The 26,159-nt window shown below is 43.2% G+C and overlaps 1 protein-coding gene across 3 annotated transcripts in view; it reads left to right on the plus strand.

Annotated features, from left to right (window-relative positions):
- Positions 1-26,159, plus strand: part of MAP3K5 (mitogen-activated protein kinase kinase kinase 5) — a 236,862-nt gene that overhangs the window by 178,977 nt on the left and 31,726 nt on the right. For all 3 annotated transcript variants that reach the window (XM_074397398.1, XM_003932483.4, XM_074397397.1), the window contains 7 exons: positions 404-540; positions 2,267-2,372; positions 8,025-8,182; positions 11,348-11,525; positions 12,268-12,288; positions 21,225-21,402; positions 21,498-21,666. In XM_074397398.1, coding sequence (XP_074253499.1) covers positions 404-540; positions 2,267-2,372; positions 8,025-8,182; positions 11,348-11,525; positions 12,268-12,288; positions 21,225-21,402; positions 21,498-21,666 — 947 coding nt within the window. The remainder of the gene's footprint in view (positions 1-403; positions 541-2,266; positions 2,373-8,024; positions 8,183-11,347; positions 11,526-12,267; positions 12,289-21,224; positions 21,403-21,497; positions 21,667-26,159) is intronic.

The raw sequence follows: 26,159 nt of genomic DNA on the forward strand, positions 1-26,159 counted from the left end.
TTAGTCTATAATCACAGAAACAGAAATTACAACTGCATGATGCATGACTCAGGCCACAAAGTCGCATTCCTTAAATAATAATAAGGCTTAAATAATTTAAAGTTCCAAAAGCTTTACATTTGAATTATGTAATTTCACAGAGACAGTGCATTTCAGTATCAATCATCATGACTTGAATTAAGGTTAGCAGTTGACACTGGCCTTTTACTTAGACGTATTTGGTAGCAAGCGTCTTCAGAGTAGGGCTATTTGCAAATTCATGTTTGAGCCGGATATCTGGTACAGCTCCTGGGCCGCTGTGAAAAACCAATGCATGTTAGCTCAAATTACTGTTACGTTATTAATATGCTTTAAACAGCTCATTTGAATGAGGTTTTATTTACTATTTATTCCTACTTTATAGGAAGTCTTTCTGCTCTCCTCCGTTCCAAATGGGGTCCACTAAAAGACAATGAGCAAACAATTGGCTTTTATACAAAGCAAATACTGGAAGGATTAAAATATCTGCATGACAATCAGATAGTTCACCGAGACATAAAGGTAAGGTGCACCAGGATTCATTTTCATGAGTTCTTTCTTTGCTGGGTTATTGTTTTACTTGCAAAGATCATATTGTGTTAGGAATGTTAATTTAGAATGGTGAATAAGTAATTCTTAGAAACAGCAGAAATCTAAGATATCATTCGCCCCCTGAATCAGTTCTTTATGTTCGTGTCTTATTGCTTCTGCTCAAGGAACAAACTGCTTAACTGTTCAGCCAACAAGATTGTGCTCCTACTACGTGATGCTTCCTAGGGGCTCTGCAGGGTGGGAGGCAGCTGTCTAAAGTTAAACAGGAGATGGGCCCTAGTCCTGAGGAGCTTACAGGCTGGTTAATCTTTGTATCCTTTTCCATAGTAGCTACTCAGTAAATGCTTATTGAATCAATGGATGAATGGTTAGAAGAAAAAAAAAAATTCCTTTTCTCACAAGTATCACATATTCATTGACTGAACTATAATTATAAGGTATAGATTCTCCAAAATTAAAATAATAACTTTACATTCTTTTAAAAAGAAAATTCAGAGCAAATACATTTTTGACAAAATCTAGACTATTGAAAATAAGTTAATATTACTACCCTAAAATCAACCAAAATGCCCATTTATCTGTAGTGTCCCTGCATGTTCCAGGAAAAGAAGCAAAGAAACAGAAAAGAAAGTAAAGTAATTGGAAAGTTATGAAAATCATAATTTAATTATACACATATCATTACATATCTGTAAATAGCAGCAAGCTCTAAGCAATTAGGAATCATATTTGATCTTGTGATCCGAGTAACAGATTGTGAAGAACTTATAACCACACAATGAGTTCATCTTGCCCGCTGACCAGATAGAGCTGACTTCTCAAGACACAGGAATTGCAATCGATAAAGAGTTTAATACACATAGAGATGGCTAAAACCAGATATTGGAGTTTTATAATAATTCAAATCAGCCTCTCCCAACATTTAGAAGCTAGGGTTTTTCAGATAGTTTGGCGAGTGGGCAGGGAGTGGGGGGTACTGGGGTATACGTGCTGCTGATTGGCTGAGGATGCAATCATAGGGGTGTGGAAAATGGTTCTTGCGGGCGGAGTCCACTTCTGGGTGGGGGCCACAGGAATGGTTGAGTCCAGAGTCACAGGTCTGGGTGATGCCATCTGATAGTCAGAAATGGAGTAGCCTCAAAAGGCCAGTCTTAGGGTCTACAATAGTGACGTCAATTATAAAAACAATTGGGGAAGTTGCAAATCTTGTGACCCCTAGAATAATGAGCTGATAATCATGTAACTATGCCTGCATCTTAGCAGACTTTAGGCCCCTCTCAGCCTCCTAACCTGGTGGCCTTTCATTAGGTTTACAAAGGTGGTTTAGTTTTGGGGAAGGGCTATTATCGTCTAAACTATAAACTAAATTTCCCCAAGTGAGCTTGGTCTACACCCTGGAATGACCAAGGGCAGTTTGGAAATTTAAGGCAAGATGGTGGTGGTTCGATCAGATCTCTTTTACTGTCATCATTTTCTCACTGTTTTAATTTTTGTAGAGGTGGTTTCAAACTGATAATATGTAAACAAAAAATAGTATCAAAAATCCACTATTGAGATAAGCTGTTAATGAAGAATACAGAATTAGTGTCATTGGTTGCTGTAAGGGAAGCTTTTTTAAAAATTGGACTTACCAAGTCAACAACAAACAGTATCTGAAGAAAGATAACATTTGTGATTAAAGCCCTCTGTTCTCTAGGGTGACAATGTGTTGATTAATACCTACAGTGGCGTACTCAAGATCTCTGACTTCGGGACATCAAAGAGGCTTGCTGGCATAAACCCCTGTACTGAAACTTTTACGGGTATGTTTTTGCAATGATGACACAGATCTCATGTAATTAAAGAAATAATAATAGTTGCTGAGTTTGAACATAAAGTGAGAGAAAAATTCAGTTGGCGTTCTCACACACAGTAATGTTGCTATCTTTTCTCTTTTCTCTCTTTTTTTTTTTTTTTTTTTTTTTTGAGACAGGTCTTGCCCTGTCACCTAGGCTGGAATGCAGTGGTGTGATCACCCATCCCTGCAGCCTCAAACTCCCAGGCTCAAGAGATTCTCCCACCTCAGCCTCTTGAGTAGCTGGGACTACAAGCATGCACCACCATGCCCAGCTAATTTTTTTTGTATTTTTGATGGAGACAAGGTTTCACCATGTTGCCCAGGCTGGTCTCAAACTCCTGGGCTCAAGCGATACACCTGTGGCCTCCAGAAGTGCTGGGATTACAAGTGTGAGCCACCACACCTGGCCAATACTGGTATCTTTCGATGCTCACTGAAAAATGTGTTACAGAATTTGATTTGGCTCTATTCTCTTCCTGTATTTATGTGACTTGCTTAGTTAGTCTCCTGCTTAATGCCACTGAGGTTTTTTTGTTTTTTTGTTTTTTTAATTCTCAACTTGTTTTGTTTTTCTTTTCATGTGATTACTTCTCTCCTGGTTGGCCTACAGTAACTCCAGCAAGATTTTTTTTTTTATTAAACATTTCCTTGGCCCAACCTGTCTGTGATTGTTACTCATAGCCTAATCACTTCCCATTTGGAGGATGAATTCCCTCTTTTACTGTTTACTCTCTGTTGTTGACTCCCCTACGCCACAATATAAATAACCATAGGATTTCAATTCAGAAAGAGGAAGTGACTCACCTACTCAAGAGGGGAGGGAGAGAGCGTTCCTGAGAAATTAGGCAATGCAGCCACCGAGCTGCCTGTGGTGCAAAGTCCTGAAAGGGTGGAGACCAAGTGTTTCCAGAAAGGTAACAGTAGCCAAGAGGAAGCTCAGACTCAAGAGATTCATGACTGCTCAACAGTTACAGGGAGGGTATGTGAGATTTCAAGCCTGATCTCCACTCTAGGTTCTTATCACTCCATCATGCTGATCCTCGTGAAACCTTAAGTTCTTCTTCTTATAGAGAGAAATTTAGCAAAAAAAGAAAGAAAGAAAGAAAGGTTGAGAGGCGGTGAGAGAAAAAGATCATGAATAATCTTTGGTCTAATATGAAGCAACATGAGTTCTGTGAGGTAGGTGGGAGTACCTACATTTTGCAGATGAGGAAATTGCCTGGGAGAGATGAAACATTGCAACCAGAAGTCAGAGCAGGATGTACCAGATAGAACTCAGATTGGGTTTTATGTTGTTGGGTTTTTTTTTTTGAGACTGTGTCTTACTATGTTGCCCAGGCTGGTCTTGAACTCCTGAGTTTAAGCAGTCTGCTCACCTCAGCCTCCTGAGTACCTAGGATGTCATGCCTGGCAAAACTCAGATTTTTTTTTTTTTTTGAGATGGGGTCTTGCTCTGTCACCCAGGCTGAAGTGCAGTGGTGCAATCTCTGCTCACTGTAACCTCCTCCATCCCAGTCTCAAGCGATTCTCCTACCTCAGCCTCCCTAGTAGCTGGGATTACAGGCACGCACATCTGGCTAATCTTTTGTATTTTTGATAGAGACAGGGTTTCACCATATTGCCCAGGCTGGTCTCAAACTCCTGACCTCAAGTGATCCACCTGCCTTGGCTTCCCAAAGTTCTGGGATTACAGGTGTGAGTCCCCTGCCTAGCTAGAACTCAGATTTTGTATCTACCGTTTGCTCTTTGCTTTTGCTTTCTGGCTCTTTCTCTCTACCTTCTTTCTCTCTACCTTCTGTCTTTCTCTCTACCTTCCTGCAGGAGGAGAGAGGGAAATTCTCTAAGTTTTTTCCCCCAGAACATTCAGTCAGCAGTACCCCTGGCCCAGGTTCCGCCTTAAGGCGATGGATATTTTAGGGTACAGAATTAAACACATTTTGAACATATTTTTTTGAATAAACTAAATTCTGACCTATTTATACCTTTAAATGTCTTTACATTTTTTTCCTCATACTCTTAACTTGGCAAGTGACAGTTTCAGTACCGTCAAGACTCAGTAACTTCTGAGATGAAAATACCTACTTTCACACACTTTGTGGGGCAGGATGTTAATACAATATTTTCTGCTGCTAATCTGGGGAACATCTTTTTTTGTAAAATCTCCAAAGGAACTGTAGGAAAGCAGTCCTCACAGAGCCCTTTGCTTGGACCTCTTCCCCTGGTGTCACGTGAGAGTGACATGTGTCACTAATGTGCATAGATCTGTCCCCAGCACTGGTCCTGAGGGCCAGGGTCTGCAGACCTGGATTCCTAAACATCGTACACTTTAAACATGAACTGGGTGGTCACCAAGTCCCTTGGGTGCTTAGTCAGCTCTGATGAGTTAAAATAAATTGGTCTGTATCACCTCTTGGCGATTTTGATGAGGGAAATGGCAGCAATGATCACCATTTATGAAGTGCTTACCGTATACCCGGTTCTGCAGTAAGTGCTTTACATACGTTGTTTCATTGAAATTCATAGGTCAGCCTTAATCATTAGGTATCATTATCCGTTTGTGGTGAGAAAATGCAGCTTCAAAGAAGTCGAATAACTTGCCCAAGGTCACGAAGCTAGTTAGTTAATGGAGCTGAGACTCAAACTAGACTTAACAGGCCAAAGGAAATTAATTATCTTCTCCCCAAACCTGTCCCCGGCACACTCTTCTGTCTCAGTTGGCAGCCGCTCCAGACTTAGCTTTATCCAGGGCGCTTCTCTTTTCTCACACTCCAGCCCAATCCACCCAGGCAGCCTGCTGGCTCTACCTTCAAAACGTGTCCAAAATTGGAGGGATTCTCACCACCTCCACTGTGGCCACTCTCATTGCTCACCTGCGTTTCCAGTAGCTTCTTCCCTGTGCTACTGCTTCACTTTTGCCCCCTACTGTCTACTCTCAGCACAGCAGCCAGAGTGATCCCTCTAACTCATAAACCAAGTCCTCTTGCTCAGAGCTCTCAGTGCCTTTCTTTTTTTTTTTTGCAGAGTAAACAAATGCCAAAACCCTTATAATGGAGGACAAGGCTCTGACCTGATTCAGGGTCTGTTCCCTTTCAGACCTCATTTCCTACTTTTCTTCCCTTGTTTACTCTGTGCCAGAAACATGGACCTTCCTGCATTTCCTCCATGACAGCAGGCAGGGTCCCGCTGCAGGGCCTTTGCCCAGGCTTTTCCTCCAGCTGCTACCACACTTCCTCCCGTGTCTGCAACGCAGACAGTCTCAACGCAGATGTCACATCTGCAGTGAGACCAACCATGAACACCCTATTTACCATGGCACCCTTCCTGGGCACTCTGATCCTCTTCACTCAGGTCTGTGTTTTTTTTGTTCATAACCTATCACTTTCTAACATGCTGTATAATTTACTGACTATGCTGATAGTTTATTATCTGGCTTCTACTGCAAAAACATAAGCCCAGGTATTCCTATCTGTTTTCTCCACTGCTGTGTTCTAAGTGCCTACAACAGTGCCTGGCCCATAGTAGGCCCTCAGTGTGGATCTGCTGAATGAATGAATGAATGAATGAATGAATGAAATGTGACATTAGAGTTTAATTAACCACTAAGCTGTACCACCTCCCTGGGCAGTTGCAGTGGCAAAGAAATTCTATGATAAATATTTCAAAGTAATTTTTAAAAAACTTTAGAATGCAGATACATGAGAGTTTTAGAGTTAATCCTCTCATTGATTTTCCCTAGGCCGATGTTCAGGTGGGTGTGAATCTTCATTATCCAGCTGCATCAATTGCTTTGTTTAAAATATTATGTGTCATGTGTTTGTGGAGTAAAAAGAAGAGCAGATAAGAACACATGACTCAACCTGTTTCTCTGGCACTTGCTCAGTGGGGGATAATTAAACACAGTTGGCAGATGGAGCTCTTTGAAATATTATCTGACAAATCAAATATTGCGTAATTTGTTGTTGACATTACTTGAATTGTCCAATTTATGATGTTTAAAAATTAAAAATTTCCAAATTTTGATCTGCTATAATTCCTGCTTAGCTATTAGTGCAACTCAAATTCTCTCATTAATTCTAGTTTAGACCCAGAGACAATAGAAGCGGGTGGTAAGCTTCAACACATTTTCTAAAAGACCATTTGAGCTGATTTAAATCATACAAAATTATCACTTGCGGAAAAGCTACAAATGAAGAGAAATGATACCGATGCTGTACTATGGGTGGGCGAGTCTTTGGGGAACATGGTTGCCTTGTCCTCGGTCAGGTGAAAGGCTTTCTGAGAGCAGACATGTGCAGTTGTATGTGAACGTGAACGTGAATTACTGCTGTGCAATGCTCAGGTCTGCAGGAAAAACCTGGAAAGATGGCAAGACTTAAAAATGATATACTTTTATTTTCGTAAACAACAGTCCACCTCTGCCTGTCATAGTGGTTTTCAGAGAAACAGTTGCAGGAATTTTACATAACGGTTTACACCTATAAATCATGCATGAGACATTCCTAAAAGGTGTCATCTGTATTTATCAAAATGTCTGTCACTTTGGTTATGAATCAGAAAATACTGAAGCAGCTCTTTTGGCAAACCCCTCATGATTTGAAGTAAGTCAACATGGCATCTTGGATGAGTTCTTGTTTGCTGACTATATCATTTGTGTATCAGAAGCGGAGTATATGGTGATACATTCCTATTCATGCTCCTGACTCATTGCTAGACTTTGGGAAGCCACTTTGTGGGGTATTCGAAGTCCAGATCCAGCCTCTTCTTTGGGTTAATGAGGTAATTGTAGTTGAGTGTTTACCTGGGATATACCAGGCCAGAAGCAGACAAGGGCTCATGGCCCCGCCACTTAATCCTTTCCATTATAGCACACTCTCCACCTCTGATTTCATGGAGCCCTAAATCTTTTCCCTTTTTCATTCTGTTCTTAGTCACTGCATCTGATGATGTGTCTATATGGATGGCTCATGGCCTGTCTTTGTTCTCTTAAGCCTGTTAGTCCATGGACCACAGACATACAGTAGGAGTCAGGTATATTTGGTTTACAGAATAGGGCACACCAGAAATTTATTTGCATTCTTTTTCACAATGGCTTTCAGACTCTTCATGCTGTCATGATTAAGAAGTAAGAATGACAACAGAAGAGCTAAAGCATTCGATTTAGGAACTGAGAAATAGAGATAGAGCTAAGGAAATGGATAGATGAACTAGATTTTTTTTCTGGAAAAGATTAGAAGTATACATAGTAACAGTCTTCATGCATTTGAAGAAATGAGTGTTGATGTATTTACTATTCTCGAAAGACTAATTGTTACAAGTTTCTAAGGGGCCCAGTGAAATGATACCTCAATTATACTCCACTGTCTAGGGAATGAGAACGTACCTATTCACAACCAGTTAATATTAGTAAAGTGTTTTTATGTCACTGGTGAAATCCACTATAAAAACTGCTATTTCCACTTTTATTAATAGCAGAGAAAACTGGAACTCACAAAGGACGTTAGGACTTAATCATGCTCTTACGATTGTCTCATTTCTGTAAAAAAAAATTGAAACTGCCATTAGATATCCATCTGTTTTGTCTTTTTAAAATGGGGAATTGTGTTTGAATTATTTCCAGGTACCCTCCAGTATATGGCACCAGAAATAATAGATAAAGGACCAAGAGGCTACGGAAAGGCAGCAGACATCTGGTCTCTGGGCTGCACGATCATTGAAATGGCCACAGGAAAACCCCCATTTTACGAACTGGGAGAACCTCAAGCAGCCATGTTCAAGGTCTCACTTCATTTATCTTAAAAACAAATGGATAAAGCTTTTTGTAGCTGTTGGATGTTCTATGTGTGTGTCATTTTTATTAGATAAAGGGAGCTAAGTAAACACGAACTGAGAACACTTCGAAGGTCAAGATTCTCTCTCGTTAGAGTCAGTGCCGGTGCCTCACAGTGGATCTCTCTGTGCCTTAGTTCTCTCAGCTATAAAGTGAGATTCGATGTAACGTCTGTTGTCCACCTTTTAACCACACAGTATAAATAACACATGACTCTACTGAAAATGATTTAAGTTCTTTGGGGAACAGTCTGAAGATTTTCCATGGAGGAGGATCTAAGAACATTTTTTTTACTCATTTAGGAATTAAATCAAAATTAATAATTTCCTTTACTTCTCTACCACAATAGTTTGAAGGCTTCATTTTTTTAAAAAAATAAGAGTATAATTACCCTTTTAAGTAAATCAGTCTTATTCTCATATAGCTACTCCTCTAGCTTGTTAATTTGCCAATCACTAACTCCTATGGGGGTAGGAAGAAGCCCCACCTTTTGTAGAAAGAGGCACGTGATCATAGAAATTCACCAGTGAGACCACAGGTGCCAGCATTTTGGAGTCTGGGGATTGGGCATGGCTATGACCTGCCTCTTGAGTCCCTGCAGGGCTTCTGCCCGACTGCCAGGCCAGCAGGAAGTTTGAAATGGAAACATGCTTCCCCAGAAGTAAAACTCACATGTCTCCTATTCTCTCAGGCAGAGGACTTTTTAAAAATTTTTTTACTGTTTTTTGTTCTCCCCTGTGGAATCCAAGACAGAGGACTTTTTTTTTTTTTTTTTTTTTTTTGAGACAAAGTCTTGATCTGTCTCCCAGACTGGAGTACAGAGGCGCAATCTCAGCTCACTGCAACCTCCGCCTCCCCAATACAAGCAATTCTCGTGCCTCAGCCTCCTGAGTCACTGGGATTGCAGGCGCAACACCACCACACCGAGCTAATTTTTTGTATTTCAGTACGAACAGGGTTTCATCGTGTTGCCTAGTTTGGTCTCAAATTCCTGAGCTCCGGCAATCCGCCTGCCTTGGCCTCCCAAAGTGCTAGGATTACAGGCGTGAGCCCCCAGGCTCGGCCCGAGAGGACTTTGACGGTAATTGTTATTCCATTCCCTGCTGCAGGCCGTGTTTCTAGCCCTTATTCGTCTGTGCAGAGCCTCTTGTGAGGGGCCATGTGTTGTTACAGGCTTTCTGCTTTTGTGCAGAGCTTGGCTTTGAGCTTGAAGACATTCTGACAGGACACTGCTGGTAGAAAAATGAGTAGTGTGACCCAGCCTGAACGAGCAGTGGCATGTGCCAAGAGAGGTGCCTTTCTTGCCATGAGTGGATGTCTTTCTCTCCTTGGCCAGTCATTCAGGTTTTCTCCAGTGTCTAGGGCTTATCTGAAATGCCGCTTTGTAATTCATGAATGCAATGATGATTATACCATGTGTTTTTGTCACATTAGGCCAGTCTGAGCTGTGCACGGAAGAGAGATGACATGACGTGGATTCTGGCACCGTGCCTGATTTTACAGTGTGTGAATCCAAGCTCCCACATGGTCAAGATACTTGAGACTTTGGGCAAATTATTTAACCTACTCATGCCTCCATTTCTTCGTCTATAAAATAGGGATAAAAATAGTACCTGTCAGCCGGGCATGGTGGTTCACCCCTGGAATCCCAGCAAATTGGGAGGCCGAGGTGGGCAGATCACCTGAGGCCAGGAGTTTAAGACCAGCCTGGTCCACCTTGAGGAAATCTTGTCTCTACTAAAAAAAAAAAAAAAAAAAAAAAAAAAATTAGGTGGGCATGGTGGCAGGCGTCTGTAATCCCAGCTACTCAGGAGGCTGAGGCTGGAGAATCACTTGAACCAGGGAGGTGGAGGTTGCAGTGAGTCGAGATTGCACCACTGCACTCCCACCTGGGTGACAGAGTGAGACTCCATCTTTTTTTTTAAAAAAACAAGTACCTTTTAACGGTTTGTTGAGGAGTTAATGAGGTAAAATGTACCAAGCACTAAGAACTGTGTCTGACAGGTAGTATAGGCTATATAATTCTTACAAATAATTATATATTGTTTACATCACAGTGAATTTACATAAGCTATATAAGAACAAAAGGATTGCTTTTGAAAATTAGTACTTTGTACTAAAAAATGAAAATACCATTAATTTTTTTAGAATAGCAGCAATAAGAAGTAAATTTGAATTGTTATAAAAATATTGTTTGTTTAATTTTAAAGTGCTGTTAAATATCTCTTTTGTGTAGGTGATTTGAGACAGAGAAGATAGTCACAAATCAAATCATGTAATAGGGAACAGAACATAGGCTTTAATCCAAGCAAATTCAAGTTCAAATCCCAGATCTCCCTTTTCTTAACCCTGTCACCTCATCCCTTCTAAGTGTTATTTTCCTGATAGGTGTAACAAGGAAAATATTTAATCCACTGGGTTGTTGGAAGGATTTGATGAGATTCATAAGTGGAAAAATCTCAGTACAATGCCAACTCAGTGGCCTCAGCTCAGTGGCTGAGGACGGTGGCTCATGCTGTAATCTCAGCACTTGGGAGGCCGAGGTGGGTGACTTGCTTGAGCCCAGGAGTTTGGACCAGTCTGTGCAACGTGGCAAAACCCCGTCTCTACAAAACATACAAAAAATTAGCCAGGCGTGGTAGCCTGCACCTGTAGTCTCAGCTACTCAGAAGGCTGAGGTGACAGGATCTCTTGAGCCTGGGAGGTCAAGGCTGCAGTGAGCTGAGATCACACTACTCTGCACTCCAGCCTGGGCAACAGAGTGAGATCCTCTCTTAAAAAAAAAAAAAAAATCCTTTTTCCAGTATACCAATGTGTTCTAAAGCTTTGAAGGACTAAATTATTGCTCCATAGTGCTATCTACTTTCTTCAGCCAATTATTCTGCCTGTGCCATTGGTAAAGGTACAAAGGCACTCTGTAGACCTTTTATAACCTACAGTACACCCATCTTCTCTCCCTTTAAGAAAAGCTATGAGTTTGTGTTGTATGATCAAGGATCTTGATGCATTGGGGGATCAAGTTGTGGGAGCTGGGGTTCAGGTGCTGAGGTGTTCACTTAGAAGAGTGAACTTTTTATATTTTATATTGATGTCTTTTTATATTTATGTCTTAGGTAGGGATGTTTAAAGTCCACCCTGAGATCCCGGAGTCCATGTCTGCAGAGGCCAAGGCATTCATACTGAAATGTTTTGAACCAGACCCTGACAAGAGAGCCTGTGCTAACGACTTGCTTGTTGATGAGTTTTTAAAAGTTTCAAGCAAAAAGAAAAAGACACAACCTAAGCTTTCAGGTATGTGATTGCTTTGAAGAGGATATAGTCTGAGTCCCTAAATCCCAAGCTTTTAAGATGGAAGAATTTTCCAGAAGTAAACTAACCTGTTTATAGATATCACTGGATATTGGTATAAATATTAGCACAGTGTTCTCAGGCATTTGGTTCTGGTATCGGAGAGCTGTGTTCCATCAATTTCACAAATGCTGGTACCTCATAAGTAATAGTCTTCAGTCACATAGTAGGTAGTTAATATGTCAGCATCTATACCGGTCTAGCATCGTGGTTATTAAGGTTCAAGTGTAAGAGGGGTTAAATTTAGCTTTTAGAGCTGAAACCCAGATCACCACAAATGGGCTACAGAGCCCTTATAGAGCTGTTGAATTTCCAAGCCCTGTAGACGGAAAGTACCTGCTGCCTCTTAGGGTATAGACTTCTGAATAATTATACCCCAAAGAAAGGAAAGAAAGAAAAAAGAAAGAGAGCAAATGTTGCCAGCTACAAATAAAACAGCAGTGTAAAAATATAAGTACATTACATTTTTGCAATAATTGTCTATAACTCAGAAAAAAAAAAAAAACAAGTAAAGGTTCCAATTGTTCTTGGCATTTTTTGGTGTTTATATTGGATGAGAACGGGCAGATTGAATGTTTGGAAAGGACATTGATCCCATTTCAGGCATTCACTTTTTGTTGATTTCTGAGTTTAACAACAAACCCAGCATGTGCTTATTCATAGCTGTTTGCCTTTCTTTCCACAGCTCTTTCAGCTGGATCGAACGGTGAGTTTGTTTTTATTTTGCCCATTGAGCCGAGACCTGGAGTCTCGTGTAATAAACTCCAGACTTCCCATCAAGTAGCCTCTTCCTCTGCTCCCAGCTTACATGGGGCCTTCTGGGTAATAGAGGGATGTGTGCAGCTATAGGCCTGACTGGGCTCATTCCTTTAGAAACCCCTCGTTTTTTTCTCTTTCATGAGTAGGGATGGCTTAAATTTTTTCTCCCTGAAAGCAAGATGGTGTTTTTGACATCTTCAATTTGAGTGAAATAAACGCTTCCTTATCTAGGAGCCAGTTGTTTACCTAATGGATTTCTTGTGGAAAATTTCAGTGCCGGATACCTTCCTCTGTCATCTTTGGGGTGACGCATTCTATTTTTAGTGGCCAGGAGTTATTGTGCCTTCGTTTTCTAATGTTGGCTTTTGCGGATCATGACTAGGAAGGTAGAGAAGGTAGATTTGCTCTAGGAAGATCCATTAAAGCATTTCAAAGAATAATAAAGAAATGAACATAAGGCTGGGTGCGGTGGTTCACGCCTGTAATCTCAGCACTTTGGGAGGCCAAGGTGGGTGGATTACTTGAGCTCAGAAATTCAATACCAACCTGGGCAATATGGTGAGACCTCATCTCTACTAAAAATACAAAAACATAGCTGGGTGTAGTGGTACATGCCTATGATCCCAGCCACTCAGGAGGCGGAGGTGGGAGGATCGAGTGAGCCTGGGGAGGGCGGAGGTTGCAGTGAGCTTTGTACCACTGCATGCCAGCCTGGGTGACAGAGAGAGACCCTTTCTCAAAAATAAAAAGAAACAAACAATATAGTGTTAGATTTTCGTAAGTTGGATGAGTGGTTGATCCAGTAGTTCAGGGGGCTTCATGTTTGTTCATTGTGGATGGTTCTGCAGGCCAGGGGCAAGTTTTTGCAGGTTCCTCAGATGTCCCAAAGCCAGTCGGCCCAGAGTAGAGGCCTGTTAATTGGGGTTTTCTGGGTACAGCCTCTCCACTTTTCCTTCTTCCATTTCTTCCACTCTGAGAATCTAGGGAAACTCTGAGAAGAGGAAAGGCACACCCCTGTTCCTTCCCGCACCTCTTTTCTCCACGACAGCCTGGGCTCCAGAAGGCAGCCTTGTATTGTCATGAGGTTGGCCCTGCAGTGCTTGGCAACCTTCTGACCAGCCTGGCTCTGGTGTCCTAACATGGGCACTGACTTCAGAATTACACAGAAGTAGGTTATGATCCCTCTGACCCACTTTGTGAATATGGGCCATGCAGCAATTTGCTTGTTTCCTCTGTCATTCTGTGCTGGTAACATTACTTACTTTGCAGATTTGGTTCTGAGAATGAAATGAAATAATATCCTAAAAGAGCCTTGGAGCTGTGCCCGGAAGTTTAATCCATGATTGTTTTATCCTTTCCACATGGCTTGAATTTTGTTCGCAGGGAATAGGTTCCCATCACACACACGCGTTTAACTTCTGTGAACTCAACTATACACACTTGGCAAGAGGGTGCATGTGAGAGAGACGGGGGAGGGTGGCGAGAGAGAGATCATTTAAGTGGGCAGTTCTGCCCGCGTCTTCTCAGTGACCATGTACCTTGGAGTGAGCATGCGATGGAAGGTATATACCTGCTGAACTCTAGACAGTCAGTTCTCACTGCCCTTTTGCCCTTCCTGCTCACACTGGGACTTGGGCCTAGAAAAAGGGATAGTTCCCCAGTTCCCCACATGATTAAACTGTTCAGACTCTCAGCTGAAGCAATGTCATTGCCTGGATATCACTCTTCTCTCCTCCCTAGGAGAGAAGGGCAGATGTGGTAACCAAACTAGGAGCTAAAATCCACTCCCTCCCCACTCCTTTTTATTTTTTTTTTGAGGTGGAGTCCAAGGCTGGAGTGCAGTGACACAATCTCGGCTCACTGCAACCTTCACCTCCCAGGCTCAAGTGATCCTCCCACCGCAGCCTCCCGAGTAGCTGGGACTACAGGTGCCCGCCGCCATGCTTATTTTTTGTATTTTTAGTAGAGATGGGGTTTCACCATGTTGGCCAGGCTGGTCTTAAACTCCCGGCCTCAAATGATCTACCCACCTTGGCCTCCCAAAGTGCTGGGATTACAGGCATGAGCTGTCATGCCTGGCCTATAATCCCATTTGATTGTTCCCAGGTATTACAGAAAATGGCATGCCTCATGTTAATTGAAACAATTAGCTAGTCTTACTCTCCTTCTAGATAAATACAAGATACAGGCCTCTTCCTTCACCAAGTACTTTCTATAGGTCGCATATGTGTTTCTGTCTAGAGCGCAGGCCCACTTGAAGGTTCTATACCTCCTGTAACTGCACTCAGCTTCCCTGGGGAGTAAGAGGGTGGTGACGATGAGACCCCTTCCCCTTTAGGGAGAGACATGACTTGTCTCATCCTGACTGCTCTCCCTTGGCCACACACAGACCCAGAGATTTAAGTAATTCACTTTAACTTAAATATTAATTGTACAGTTACCGTGTGCATGGGAAATGTGGTAGGCCCTTGGATGTATAAGGATGATAACGACAGAGTTCCTGATTTTAAAGAGCCATTGACCTTCTAGGAGAGAAACACTGGAAAAAAAATCATCTCTACTATAGTATAATTTAGTCTGTTTAAAGGAGTCGAAAGGGAGAGAAAGTGATTGAAGTCAGTCTGAGAATGCTGTTTCAAGGCAGACTTTCCAGTGGGGTGCACCTGATGAGTCAGGACGAATGTGAACTCAGGTGGATGGGGAGTGGAGAGCCAGGGGAGGTCACTCCTCGAATGAGTTAATGCCGGAATGTGTGAAACTTTACTGTGTGTTAAGGGAGCCTTGCTGGCTCAGCAGCACTGGTGCTTACAGTAAAAGGGGAGGGATGATGCTGGAGTGGGGAGCAGGCCCAGATCCCAAAGGTCTCCTTATGAAACGCTAAGGAATCAGTGAGAATGGGTGGAGAGCTGGGGAACATTTTTATCTGAAATAATACAGACCAGCACTGGACCCAGGATTCTGCGGTAAGAGAAATGTCCTGTATCTGCCCTGTCCAATACATGAGCCACTAGTCATATGTGGCGATTAGACACTCTAAACATGGCTACCACAGCTGAGACACTGAATTTTTATTATTTAAATGTTAATATTAATAACCATAGGAAGGTAGTAGTGACCATATTGGACAGTGAAGCTACTGATAGATCATTCCCATAGCTGTTTAAGGATGATTTATTTATTTATTTATTTTGAGACAGAGTCTCACTCTGTCACCAGGCGCCAGGCTGGAGTGCAGTGGCACAATCTCGGCTCACTGCAACCTCTGCCTCCTGGGTTCAAGCAATTCTTCTGCCTCAGCCTCCCAAGTAGCTGGGACTACAGGCGCACACCACCACACCCAGCTAATTTTTTTATTTTTAGTAGAGACGGGGTTTCACCATGTTGGCCAGGATGGTCTCGATCTCTTGACCTCGTGATCTGCCTGCCTCCACCTCCCAAAGTGCTGGGATTACAGGCTTGAGCCACCACCCTCAGCCTAAGGGTGATTTATTTAATAACATTTATTCCATAACATTTTTAACCCTCTGCTGTGCACTTAGCACTAGAATGTAGGCACGAGACACTATGAATATAGCCATGCCTCAGATGGTCCCAGATCCTGCCTGCATGGATCTCTTGTGATGCTTGTTAAAAATTGAGATGCCTGGCCCTTCTCAGAATATGGAGGTGCAAGGTGGAATTCAGTACTTGTAAGTAAACCCAGATGATTCTTGTAATCACTGCAGTGTGAGAACCATTATTCTGTGTTTGGTCAATTGGAGACTGGAGGCAAGATGACCTGTTAAGAGACTCTGCATTGTGGCCGGACTTTGTTCCTAAACTGTTAGGAGAAGGGGAACCATGAAGATCCCTAGTCATGATGAATAGCTGTTAGGATTTGAGGCTACCTCACCCTTTAGAAGATTCCCACTTTCCTAAAGCAGGAATGTATCTAATTCCTTAAAGGTCACACTACCTCCTTTCCATAGATAGGAGCTCCCAACAATCTAGAGTCCGTGGAGTGGCCTGTCACTCTTCCCGACTCCAGCCTATTCTATTCTCCTGGCCTCTTGGTAAAGCCATCTCTTTGGGGCTCACACCCCTTCCCATCAGCCCCTGAAATAGGCCAGTAAGAATCATCTCCCTAGAGACATATCTTTGACATGTCCTATCCTCAGAGAGTCTCATTCAGCGTCTTTTAGACTCTTCATGGACAGCCCCATAGTGGAGGGCTTCTTAATTCCTGGTGAGACATCAGCAGTAAGGCTGCCCATAAGTGGAAAGCCTGCCAGGCTCCTCTCTTGCAGCCTGGGGTCCCAGTCACTCACGCATATGAGCTGATGTCAAGGAACTTGTAACCTCTGTGATATCTGGAAACTCACCGTGCTCTGCTGGAAATAGTTATACTCGAGCTTCTTCCCTTTTACAGTGACACAGAAAGGCACTATGCATTCTCACTTGCCTGGAAATCTTCATAACTTAAGAAGCTAGAAATCTCAGGCGTGGATTTTATCATATTTCCACCACAAACGTATAAAGCGATCTGTCTCAGCAGTCTCGCTCTTTCCACTTCTTACAACAGAGAAAACATCCATTTTCCTACAAAAGGCCAGTCCCCCACAGTTGGGTCCTGGATCCCACACCTCCCCTGCCCCCCGTGACTCCTCCAGCTTCTGCCTCTCCCAGTGTGTTCCATATACACATGCTCTAGTGTCTTCTGTCCTAAACTGGTCCCTCCCCTGATCTACAGTGGCCTCATTGGCTGACACCACCATGTTTTTCCCCCCATCACAGCTTTCTGTCTTCGAGTACAGTGTCTCCAGATCTCTACCTCTTCCTTACCGCCCATGTAGCATCTCCCCTTCCACGTGATCACTGAACCTGCTCTGGCCAAGGTCTCATGAGATTTCTTAAGCCAAATCCAACAAGTGCTTTTCCCAACCTACTCAACTTCTCAGTGGCCTTGGGCCTGGTTGACTGTTCTCTTACTTTTGCCCTCCCCTGTGTGGGCTTCCGTGATACCCCATTTTCTCTGTTTTCCTCCAACCTCATGGCTGCTCCTTGTCACTCTTCTTGGCTACCTGTTCATCCTCTTCTTTTCTTCTAAATACTGGCATTCTTAAGGGCTGGGTCTATGCTGTCTTTGTGTCTTTCCCCAGATTATGTCATCCTTTAAACACCATCTCCAGCCAGTAGGCTGCTGAGGGTCTATCTAGCCCAGTGTTCTGAGTTCCAAACTCATATCCAATTGCCTTTCTTTTTGAGATGGAGTCTTGTTCTGTCACCCAAGCTGGCGTGCAGTGGCATGAACTTGACTTGCTGCAACTTCTACCTCCTGGGTTCAAGCGATTCTCCTGCCTCAGCCTCCTGAGTAGCCGTCACTACAGGCACACACCACCATGTCAGGCTAATTTTTGTGGTTTTTTTTTTTTTTTTTTTTTTTGAGACGGAGTTTCGCTCTTGTTACCCAGGCTGGAGTGCAATGGCGCGATCTCAGCTCACCGCAACCTCCGCCTCCTGGGTTCAGGCAATTCTCCTGCCTCAGCCTCCTAAGTAGCTGGGATTACAGGCATGTGCCACCACGCCCAGCTAGTTTTTTGTATTTTTAGTAGAGACGGGGTTTCACCATGTTGGCCAGGATGGTCTCGATCTCTCGACCTCGTGATCCACCCGCCTCGGCCTCCCAAAGTGCTGGGATTACAGGCTTGAGCCACCGCGCCCGGCCAATTTTTGTGTTTTTAATAGAGACAGGGTTTTGCCATGTTGGCCAGGCTGGTCTCGAACTCCTGACATCAGGTGATCCTCGGCCTCCCAAGGTGTTGGGATTACAGGCGTGAGCCGTGCCCGGCCCCCCAGTTGCCTTCTTCATTTTTCAAACTGAGCTGTCAACACCCTTTATTCACTAAAAAGTACTTTCCTTTTTGGCCTGTATTATTTCTCATCTTAGTATGTAAGTACTACATGCATCCATTCAGTTTCTTAGGCCAGAATTCTACTTTGGGGTTATTTTTGAGTCTTCCTTTTCATACCCTTCACTCCAGTCCATCAGCAAGTCCTGCTGGCTACCTGACAAATAGTCAGTGATCCGCAACTGTATGTTGGATGAATGAACACATGTGCCTAACAGAGAAGGGAGCTCAATCTAGAATCAGGTTCACTCATTTAAAATCAGGCAGGCTGGGTGCAGTGGCTCACACCTGTAATCCCAGCACTTTGGGAGGCTGAAGCAGGCAGATCACTTGATGTCAGGAGATCAGGACCAACCTGGCCAACATGGCGGAACTCTGTCTCTACTAAAAATAAAAAAAGTAGCCAGGCATGGTGGCACACACCTGTAATTCCAGCTACGTGGGAGGCTGAGGCAGGAAAATCACTTGAACCCAGGAGGCGGAGGTTGTAGTGAGCTGAGATGGAGCCACTGTACTCCAGCCTGGGAAAAAGAGTGTGACTCCATCTCAAAAATAAAAATAAAATCAAGCCAAGGAGGGAATCGGGGCTCTGCACATAGAGCATGCAGAATATCTATAAGTCCCTTTATTTCCTTAATGAGCCATAGTGACAGGCACTGGATTCCGTCCTAAAAAAAACATATACAGTTTTACCTCATTAGGCCTCCTTTTAGGTAGTCGGTAGTCACAGCAATGTTAAAATTCACAGGTATGACATAAGCCCTCTCATTACTGGATGATAATCAAACCACATGATATGACCAAAAAGCCAAAATACAGGATAAGTCAGGTCCTTACTCCCTTTCTTCTTGAGATACACATACATGCATCTCACACACACACACACACAGAAACATGATAGGAACGCCTCATCTGGTACTATTCTAAACAGTATTTAATCTCTTTACTCCCAAGAAACAACAATTGTGTCTTTGAACTATGAATGATGCACACTCCATTTCTGAGTGTGGCGTGCATCTCATAAAGATGTGCTGCTGAAGAAACTCTCTCCCAATCTCAAGGATCAGCAGTGAGTTCCACCCCTTCTTTTCTTTTTTTTTGAGACGGAGTTTTGCTCTCGTCACTCAGGCTGGAGTGCAGTGTTGCGGCCTTGGCTCACAGCAACCTCCACTTCCCTCCTTCAAGCAATTCTTCTGCCTTAGCCTCCCAAGTAGCTGGGGTTACAGGCAACTGCTACCACACCTGGCTAATTTTTGTATTTTTAGTAGAGACGGGGTTACACCCTGTTGGACAGGCTAGTCTCAAACTCCTGAGCTCAGGTGATCCACCCACCTCGGCCTCCCAAAGTGCTGGGATTACAGGCGTGAGCCACTGCGCCCAGCCCGTATCCCTTCATATAAAGAGACTGACTACTCAGTAAAGCCAAGAGATCTTCCTTCAGCTGTTTTCTTCCATCAGCAACATTTAATTTTAGGGGCTTGACATCTCATATCAGTGAAACCATTTCTCCCAAGCAGCTGTTTTCTTCTGTTCTGAAATCTGTTTCCCGTGCTCCCCCCCATCCCCCCCAGATAGGGCTGATGTTGTCTCTAAAGTGAAACAAGGCACATTATAGACCTTTCCCCAGGAGTGACTCACAAGTAGTTTGGTGTTTGGGCCCCTACAACCCTCCAAACCTTTCTTCTCTCAGACAACCTTACTATTATCAGCAAGGAAGAGGTTACTCATTTCCTTCCTGCTGTAGCAGCGCTGCCTAAAATATGATCCATGAAATGCTAGACCCATGAGCTGCTCCAGAATAAAGGGACTCCGTGGTCAGGTATATTGGGGCAACACTACATGCCAGGCATTTCCCCTGCCACATATCATTTGCATACTGGTACTATATTTGGTCCATCCAGCAACTCTTTGTGGCTTCATCTTGCTTCCTGCCTTCTAGTGATTCAGCTACAGAACTATTTAAATAACAGCAGGTAAGTCAACCATTCATCCTGGGGACACTTTCCAGTTACTGACCAGTACGTTGTTTTCCCCTGAAGTCAGCTGCTCCTGGAAGCTGCATATACGTCCCTCTTTCTCCCTATAGCTGAAACCAATGTCAGGAGTCCCCTGCTACCCTTAAGATCAGGACAATTGATTCAGTTCAGCCCAAGAAGAATTCAGTAAAAAGGAGATTCCAGACAACAGTGGATTTCCTTTTCTATAATTTTATACCTTCATTCTTTATTAAAAGACTCTTGTAGCTTTAGGATGTGTGTTTGCTAAAGATGTTTCTGGCAAAAACTACTTTCTTTAAAACCAATGTTTGTGGAAATACAGGCAACTCCACCATCTCAGTCTCCGTCCAAACGAAGAAGCAGCTCATGTCTACTAGAGAATCATAGTATCTGAGAACCAGGAAAGACCTAAGAGATCCTCTAGTCCATCTGTTTCCAAGATTTGTTTTTAGTGTTTTATATGAATCCTTAAGCAGAACTGTGATATATGACAGTCATCATATTTGCTCTGGTTTCAGGTGAAACAGGATTGGAACCTGTGGTCTAGACTTACAGCATCCCAGTCACTCGTGCCAACCAAGGCAGCCCCGAGATGCTAACGTAGACCCTTAAGCCCCTGAAGAACAGGCTTAAAGATGATCAATCTGACCTTGAATTTTATAAATATGAAAACTGAGACCCACAAATAGAAATAGTTAGTTGTCAGCAAAAATGAGGGGATCAGATCCGCTGAGTCTGGTGCTTCCTTGACTGTTTTGATTCCCTGGAGATATCCCTCCCAGGGCCTGGGAGGCCCTTTCCTGACTGCCCCACTGTATGGGTTATGCTGAGCAAGGGGGGCAGTCATAACACATGACCATCCCCTTACATAGCATAATTATGCTGCTCATTGCAACAAGATATTTGGCAAAGAATATGGGTCTCTTTCAATGGGTGTTTCAGTATGTGTACGTTTTTTAAAGCATCAAGTACCTTTTCCTTCCTCTCATCACAAGCAGAATATCTCAGGAGTATATCCTTGCCGGTGCCTGTGCTGGTGGAGGACACCAGCAGCAGCAGTGAGTACGGCTCAGTCTCACCCGACACGGAGTTGAAAGTGGACCCCTTCTCTTTCAAAACAAGAGCCAAATCCTGCGGAGAAAGAGACGTAAAGGGAATTCGGACACTCTTTTTGGGGTAAAAACCTGACTTACTCGGGGCGAGAGAAGCATGTTGATAAGTGTGTCATTTTATAAAGGAAACTGTGATTTATGCAGCATAAATTTTCTCAGCATTCCAGATGAGAATTTTGAAGATCACAGTGCTCCCCCTTCCCCTGAAGAAAAAGATTCTGGATTCTTCATGCTGAGGAAGGACAGTGAGAGGCGAGCCACCCTTCACAGGATCCTGACAGAAGACCAAGACAAAATCGTGAGAAACCTGATGGAATCTTTAGCTCAGGTAAATCCACTCCCAGGTGCTTCATTTCCCAACCTTTACTTGCGTATTTCACCTGTGTCCTAACCGCCTGCAGCAGCCACAGATGACGTGAAAGGCAGGAGGAGGCTGTAGTGCTCATGATGATAAACAAACCTACCCCAGGGGAAAAAGAAAGTAAACCCCTACATTAGGGAATATATTAATATAAAATAGGAAAACAATTTTTTCACTGCATTTTTGAACATAACTATTTTTAAGAAGCAAATTTTTCACATTGGTGACATTCCAACTAACTAGTCCCTACAAGCCTCTTTTACTCTTCATTCGTTTGTTCATTCCATCAATAAACACGCACTGAGCCATGTGAGTTGCTGATTCTGACATAAGCATGAGGCTACCTACCAGTTGCTCCTCTCAGCATTTGGGAAACATCAGCAAATACAACAGAACTCCTGAGCTTGTGAGGCTATATTTAGATGGCAGGTGAAGGGCAATGAGAAGTAAATTGCAGTAAGTCTTCACTTAATGTAGTTGACAGGTCCTTGGAAACTGTGACTTAAGCAAAATGACATATAACCATACCAGTTATACCATAGGCTAATTGATATAAACCCGAGTTAAGTTCCTACAGCATATTTCTGGTCACAAAAACATGAACAAACTCCTAAATAAAGAGAAAAATACTTCTAATATTCAATATTGAAATAAATGTGAACTCTATATACATTTAAGAAAGGTTAATAAAAACAAGATAACTATTTACCCACTTATCTCACCCAGTTCAGGGCCATAGGTGGCCAGAATCTGTTCTGGCAGCTCAGTACCAATTGGGCACCTGCCCTGGACAGGACACCATTCCATTGTAGGGCACATTTGACACACACACTCACAGTCACTCACACTGGGACCATGGAGACAAACCAATGAACCTAACGTGCACATCTTTGGGATGCAGAAGAAACTATATTGATTAGCCTGTGCTCATGCCACTAATACAGACATACCTGAGACTAAGTAATTTATAAAGGAAAGAGGTTTAATTGACTCACAGTTCCACATGGCTGGGGAAGTCTCACAATCATGGTGGAAGGCAAATGAGGAGTAAAGTCACATCTTACATGGCAGCAGGCAAGAAGGCTTGTGTGGGGGAACTCCCATTTATAAAACCATCAGATTTCATGAGACTTATTCACTATCATGAGAACATCATAGGAAAGACCTTCCCCTGTCCCTCCCATGACACATGGGGGTTATGGGAGTTACAATTCAAGATGAGATTTGGCTGGGGACACAGCCAAACCATATCACCAGAGTACCCAGGGAAAACCACACAGACAGGGAGAAAATGTGCAAACTCCACACAGACAGGGGCTCCAACCAGGAATCAATTTTTTTTTTCTCATCAAGGTTATAATGGAGCAACATTGAGCAAAACAGTGTTATTTGAGGACCTGCTGTATATAATAGGTTAGAAGGCCATATGTACTCTGGAAAAACCAAGCTTGTCAGCGAAACTATTGTTCCTTGGTATACTAGTTTGCTTGGGCTATATCTTAGTCTATTTTCTGTTGCTATAACAGAATACCTGAGACTGAGTAGTTTATAAAGAAAAGAGGTTTATTTGAACTCACGGTTCTTGAGAGTTAGGAAGTCCAAGATCCGGTAGCCCATCTGCATCTGGTGAGGGCCTTGTGCTGCGTCAACTCATGGCAAAAAGTAGAAAGGCAGCGGGGCATGCGTGGAAAAAAGAGAGGGACAAGGAGAGCCAACTGACTTTATGACATCTTGCTTTCCTGAGTACTAACCCAATCTCATGAGAATTGCATTAATCCCTTCATGAGTCTCATGACCCAAACACCTTTTGAAGACTCTACCACCTCTCAATATCATTACACTGGCCATTAAATTTCAACATGAGTTTTGGCAGGACAAATCACATCCAAACTATAGCAAGCAACCATAACAAACTATCACATACTGGGTGGCTTAAACAACAGAAATTTATTTTCTCACAGTTCTAGAGGCTGAAAGTCCAAGATCAAGGGGTTGGCAGGTTTGGTTTCTCCTGAGGCCCTTCTGCTTAGCTTGCAGATGGCCACCTTCTGATGGTCTTTTGCACTCACATGGTCTTTTCCAGTGCACCTGCAGCCCTAGTCTCTCTTCCTCTTTTGATATGGATACCAGAAACATCAGTTCAATTGGATTAGAGCCCCACCCGATGACCTCACTTAGCTCTAAGTATCCCTTTTGAGGCCCTATCTCCAGATACATCCCATTGAGAGTTGGGGCTTCAGCATATGAATTCGGAGGACACAGTACCATAATAACTGGGAAAATGTACTCCCTGGAATTCTGTGTACAGATACAAGGAATAATACCCTTCCCAAATCCGCACCAGGAGAAAAGAGAATTTCCCTCAGCCCCAAGCTTCTTATGGATGCAACCTCCCACAGACACGCTTAGTACCTAGTATGACACTTCTTGTCCTCTTTGAGTTCAATGGATACCAGGAACTCATCCACCTGCCTCCCTTGCCTGTGACCTCCATCTGTCCTTCATGATCACTATGGACTACTGCACACAGCTTCTTCCCTCCCTGTGTCCTGCGGAAATAGCTACCAAAAGGTTGGGGCTGGAGGAGTCCAGCCAAGTTTTTAAAGTCTCTTAGTACAACAGTTTACCTGTTCTCATCTTTTATTGAGATGTAAATGGAGCAGAGCTCTCTCTTGGCTCTTGCTAAACAATCTCAGCCTATCTCTGTCTTGAGAACCTCACCATGCTTCTTTGCTGAGCATTCCATTACCTTAGCAATTCCCTAAGGTTCACCTCTTTAGATATCACAGAAGCAGCTGAAAGGCCATATATGTGCCAGTAGGGCCTTGGTACAAGGAAAACGGAAATGAGCATCCTCTGCACACTCTCAAAAACCCTGACTTGGGTCCTAAAGGAAAGCTGTCTCGAGCAATTACTCTGAGAGCCAGAAAGAAGATTTTCTAGAGTGATGATAGCTGGCCTCTGAGTCGGGGGAAGTTGGGTGTTGTGCATGCTTCGTGGCCGTGCTGGGAGATGCGGTGGAGACAGGAAGTCTCGAGCCATCAGCCTTCTCTCTGCGCTTTCCTTTGGCTCACAATTGTCATTCAAATACTGAGAACGGGACTGGGTTGACCCAAGAAGAGGAACCAAGCTGGATGGAGAAAGAAGCTGGGCAGCACTTGTAGTTCATTCATTTATTCAACAAATACTTACTGAGTATCAACCAGAGGCCAGGCACTGTACTAAGTGCTGGAGATACCATGGTGAACCAAACAAAAAGATCTGCATCCCTCTGAAGTTAACATTTTAGCAGCAGAAGAAAAACAGACAAATATATATATACATATATATATATATGTATATATATATTAAACATATAGTAACAACAGCAAACATTTTCTTTGGACCAGGTACTATTGTTAGTGTTCCATGTGTATTTGCTCATTTAATCTTCATGACAGTAGTACTATACTAGTAGTTCCACTAGCATCCTCATTTTACACATGAGGAACAGACACAGAGGACTTGAATAGTTTGTCAGAGTCATGCAGCCCTAAGCGATGGAGTTAGGATTTGGACCCAGGCAGTTTGGCTCTGAAGTTTTTGCTCTAATCACCACATTGCTCTGCCTCGCTGGTAGGCCCAACGGTGACAAGTGCTGGGAAAAACATCCCGTGGAGTGGTGGGGAGGCATTGGAGGTGGAGAAGGAAAGTCAATTAGCATTAGCCACTGTGGAGTGAAGGGCTCTCTTGTGGACCTTTAAGATGCTTGATTTTGGTCAGAAACACATAAAACCCAGGAATTGCCTAAATCTCTAATCACCCCCAAAGAATGTGCTTTCCCAGTACAGAAAATGCCAGCTTGTTTGGGGTCTGTTCTTTGTCTCGTTGCTGGACCATAACTCCATCAGGGCTAGGACTGCCTTGACCATCACTTCTATGACTGTGCTGGAATACTTAAATGCTAGAGTGGTTAATCATATTCAATTGTTTGGTACCTCCTAGTTTTAAGGTACCATTTGAATGTTCTCTGTAAAAGGAGAAATGAAAGAAAATCTTAAAAGCAACCATCAGAGGACTTGCCTTAGTGCACCAGCATGAAGCTACCAGTGAGAATCCAGAACTGCTGATCAGAATCGCATGCTGAATCCATAATGGCCGCATGATGGTGAGAGTCCTTCTGACTGTGCTGTTAAGGATGTTGGGAATCCTTTCCTGTGACGTCAAGTGGTGATTCAGTGGTCGAACAGGTTCTGACCCAGGTTGACAGCTGCTATTACAGGTCATGCGGATAGTCGAATATAATGGTTAGGAGCCTGGGCTTAGCTTGGATTTCCCTCTGTTTGAGGCCTGGTTCCATCACTTAAAGGCTGTGCAGTTTGGGCAACTTAATTAACTTCTCAGAGCCTGAACTTCCTCATCTATGATAGTGGTGTCGACTTCATAAGGTTGCTAACTGAGATTGTGAGTGATTTAAATCA

This window comes from Saimiri boliviensis, chromosome 4 (assembly GCF_048565385.1).
Source record: "Saimiri boliviensis isolate mSaiBol1 chromosome 4, mSaiBol1.pri, whole genome shotgun sequence".
NCBI lineage: Eukaryota > Metazoa > Chordata > Mammalia > Primates > Cebidae > Saimiri > Saimiri boliviensis.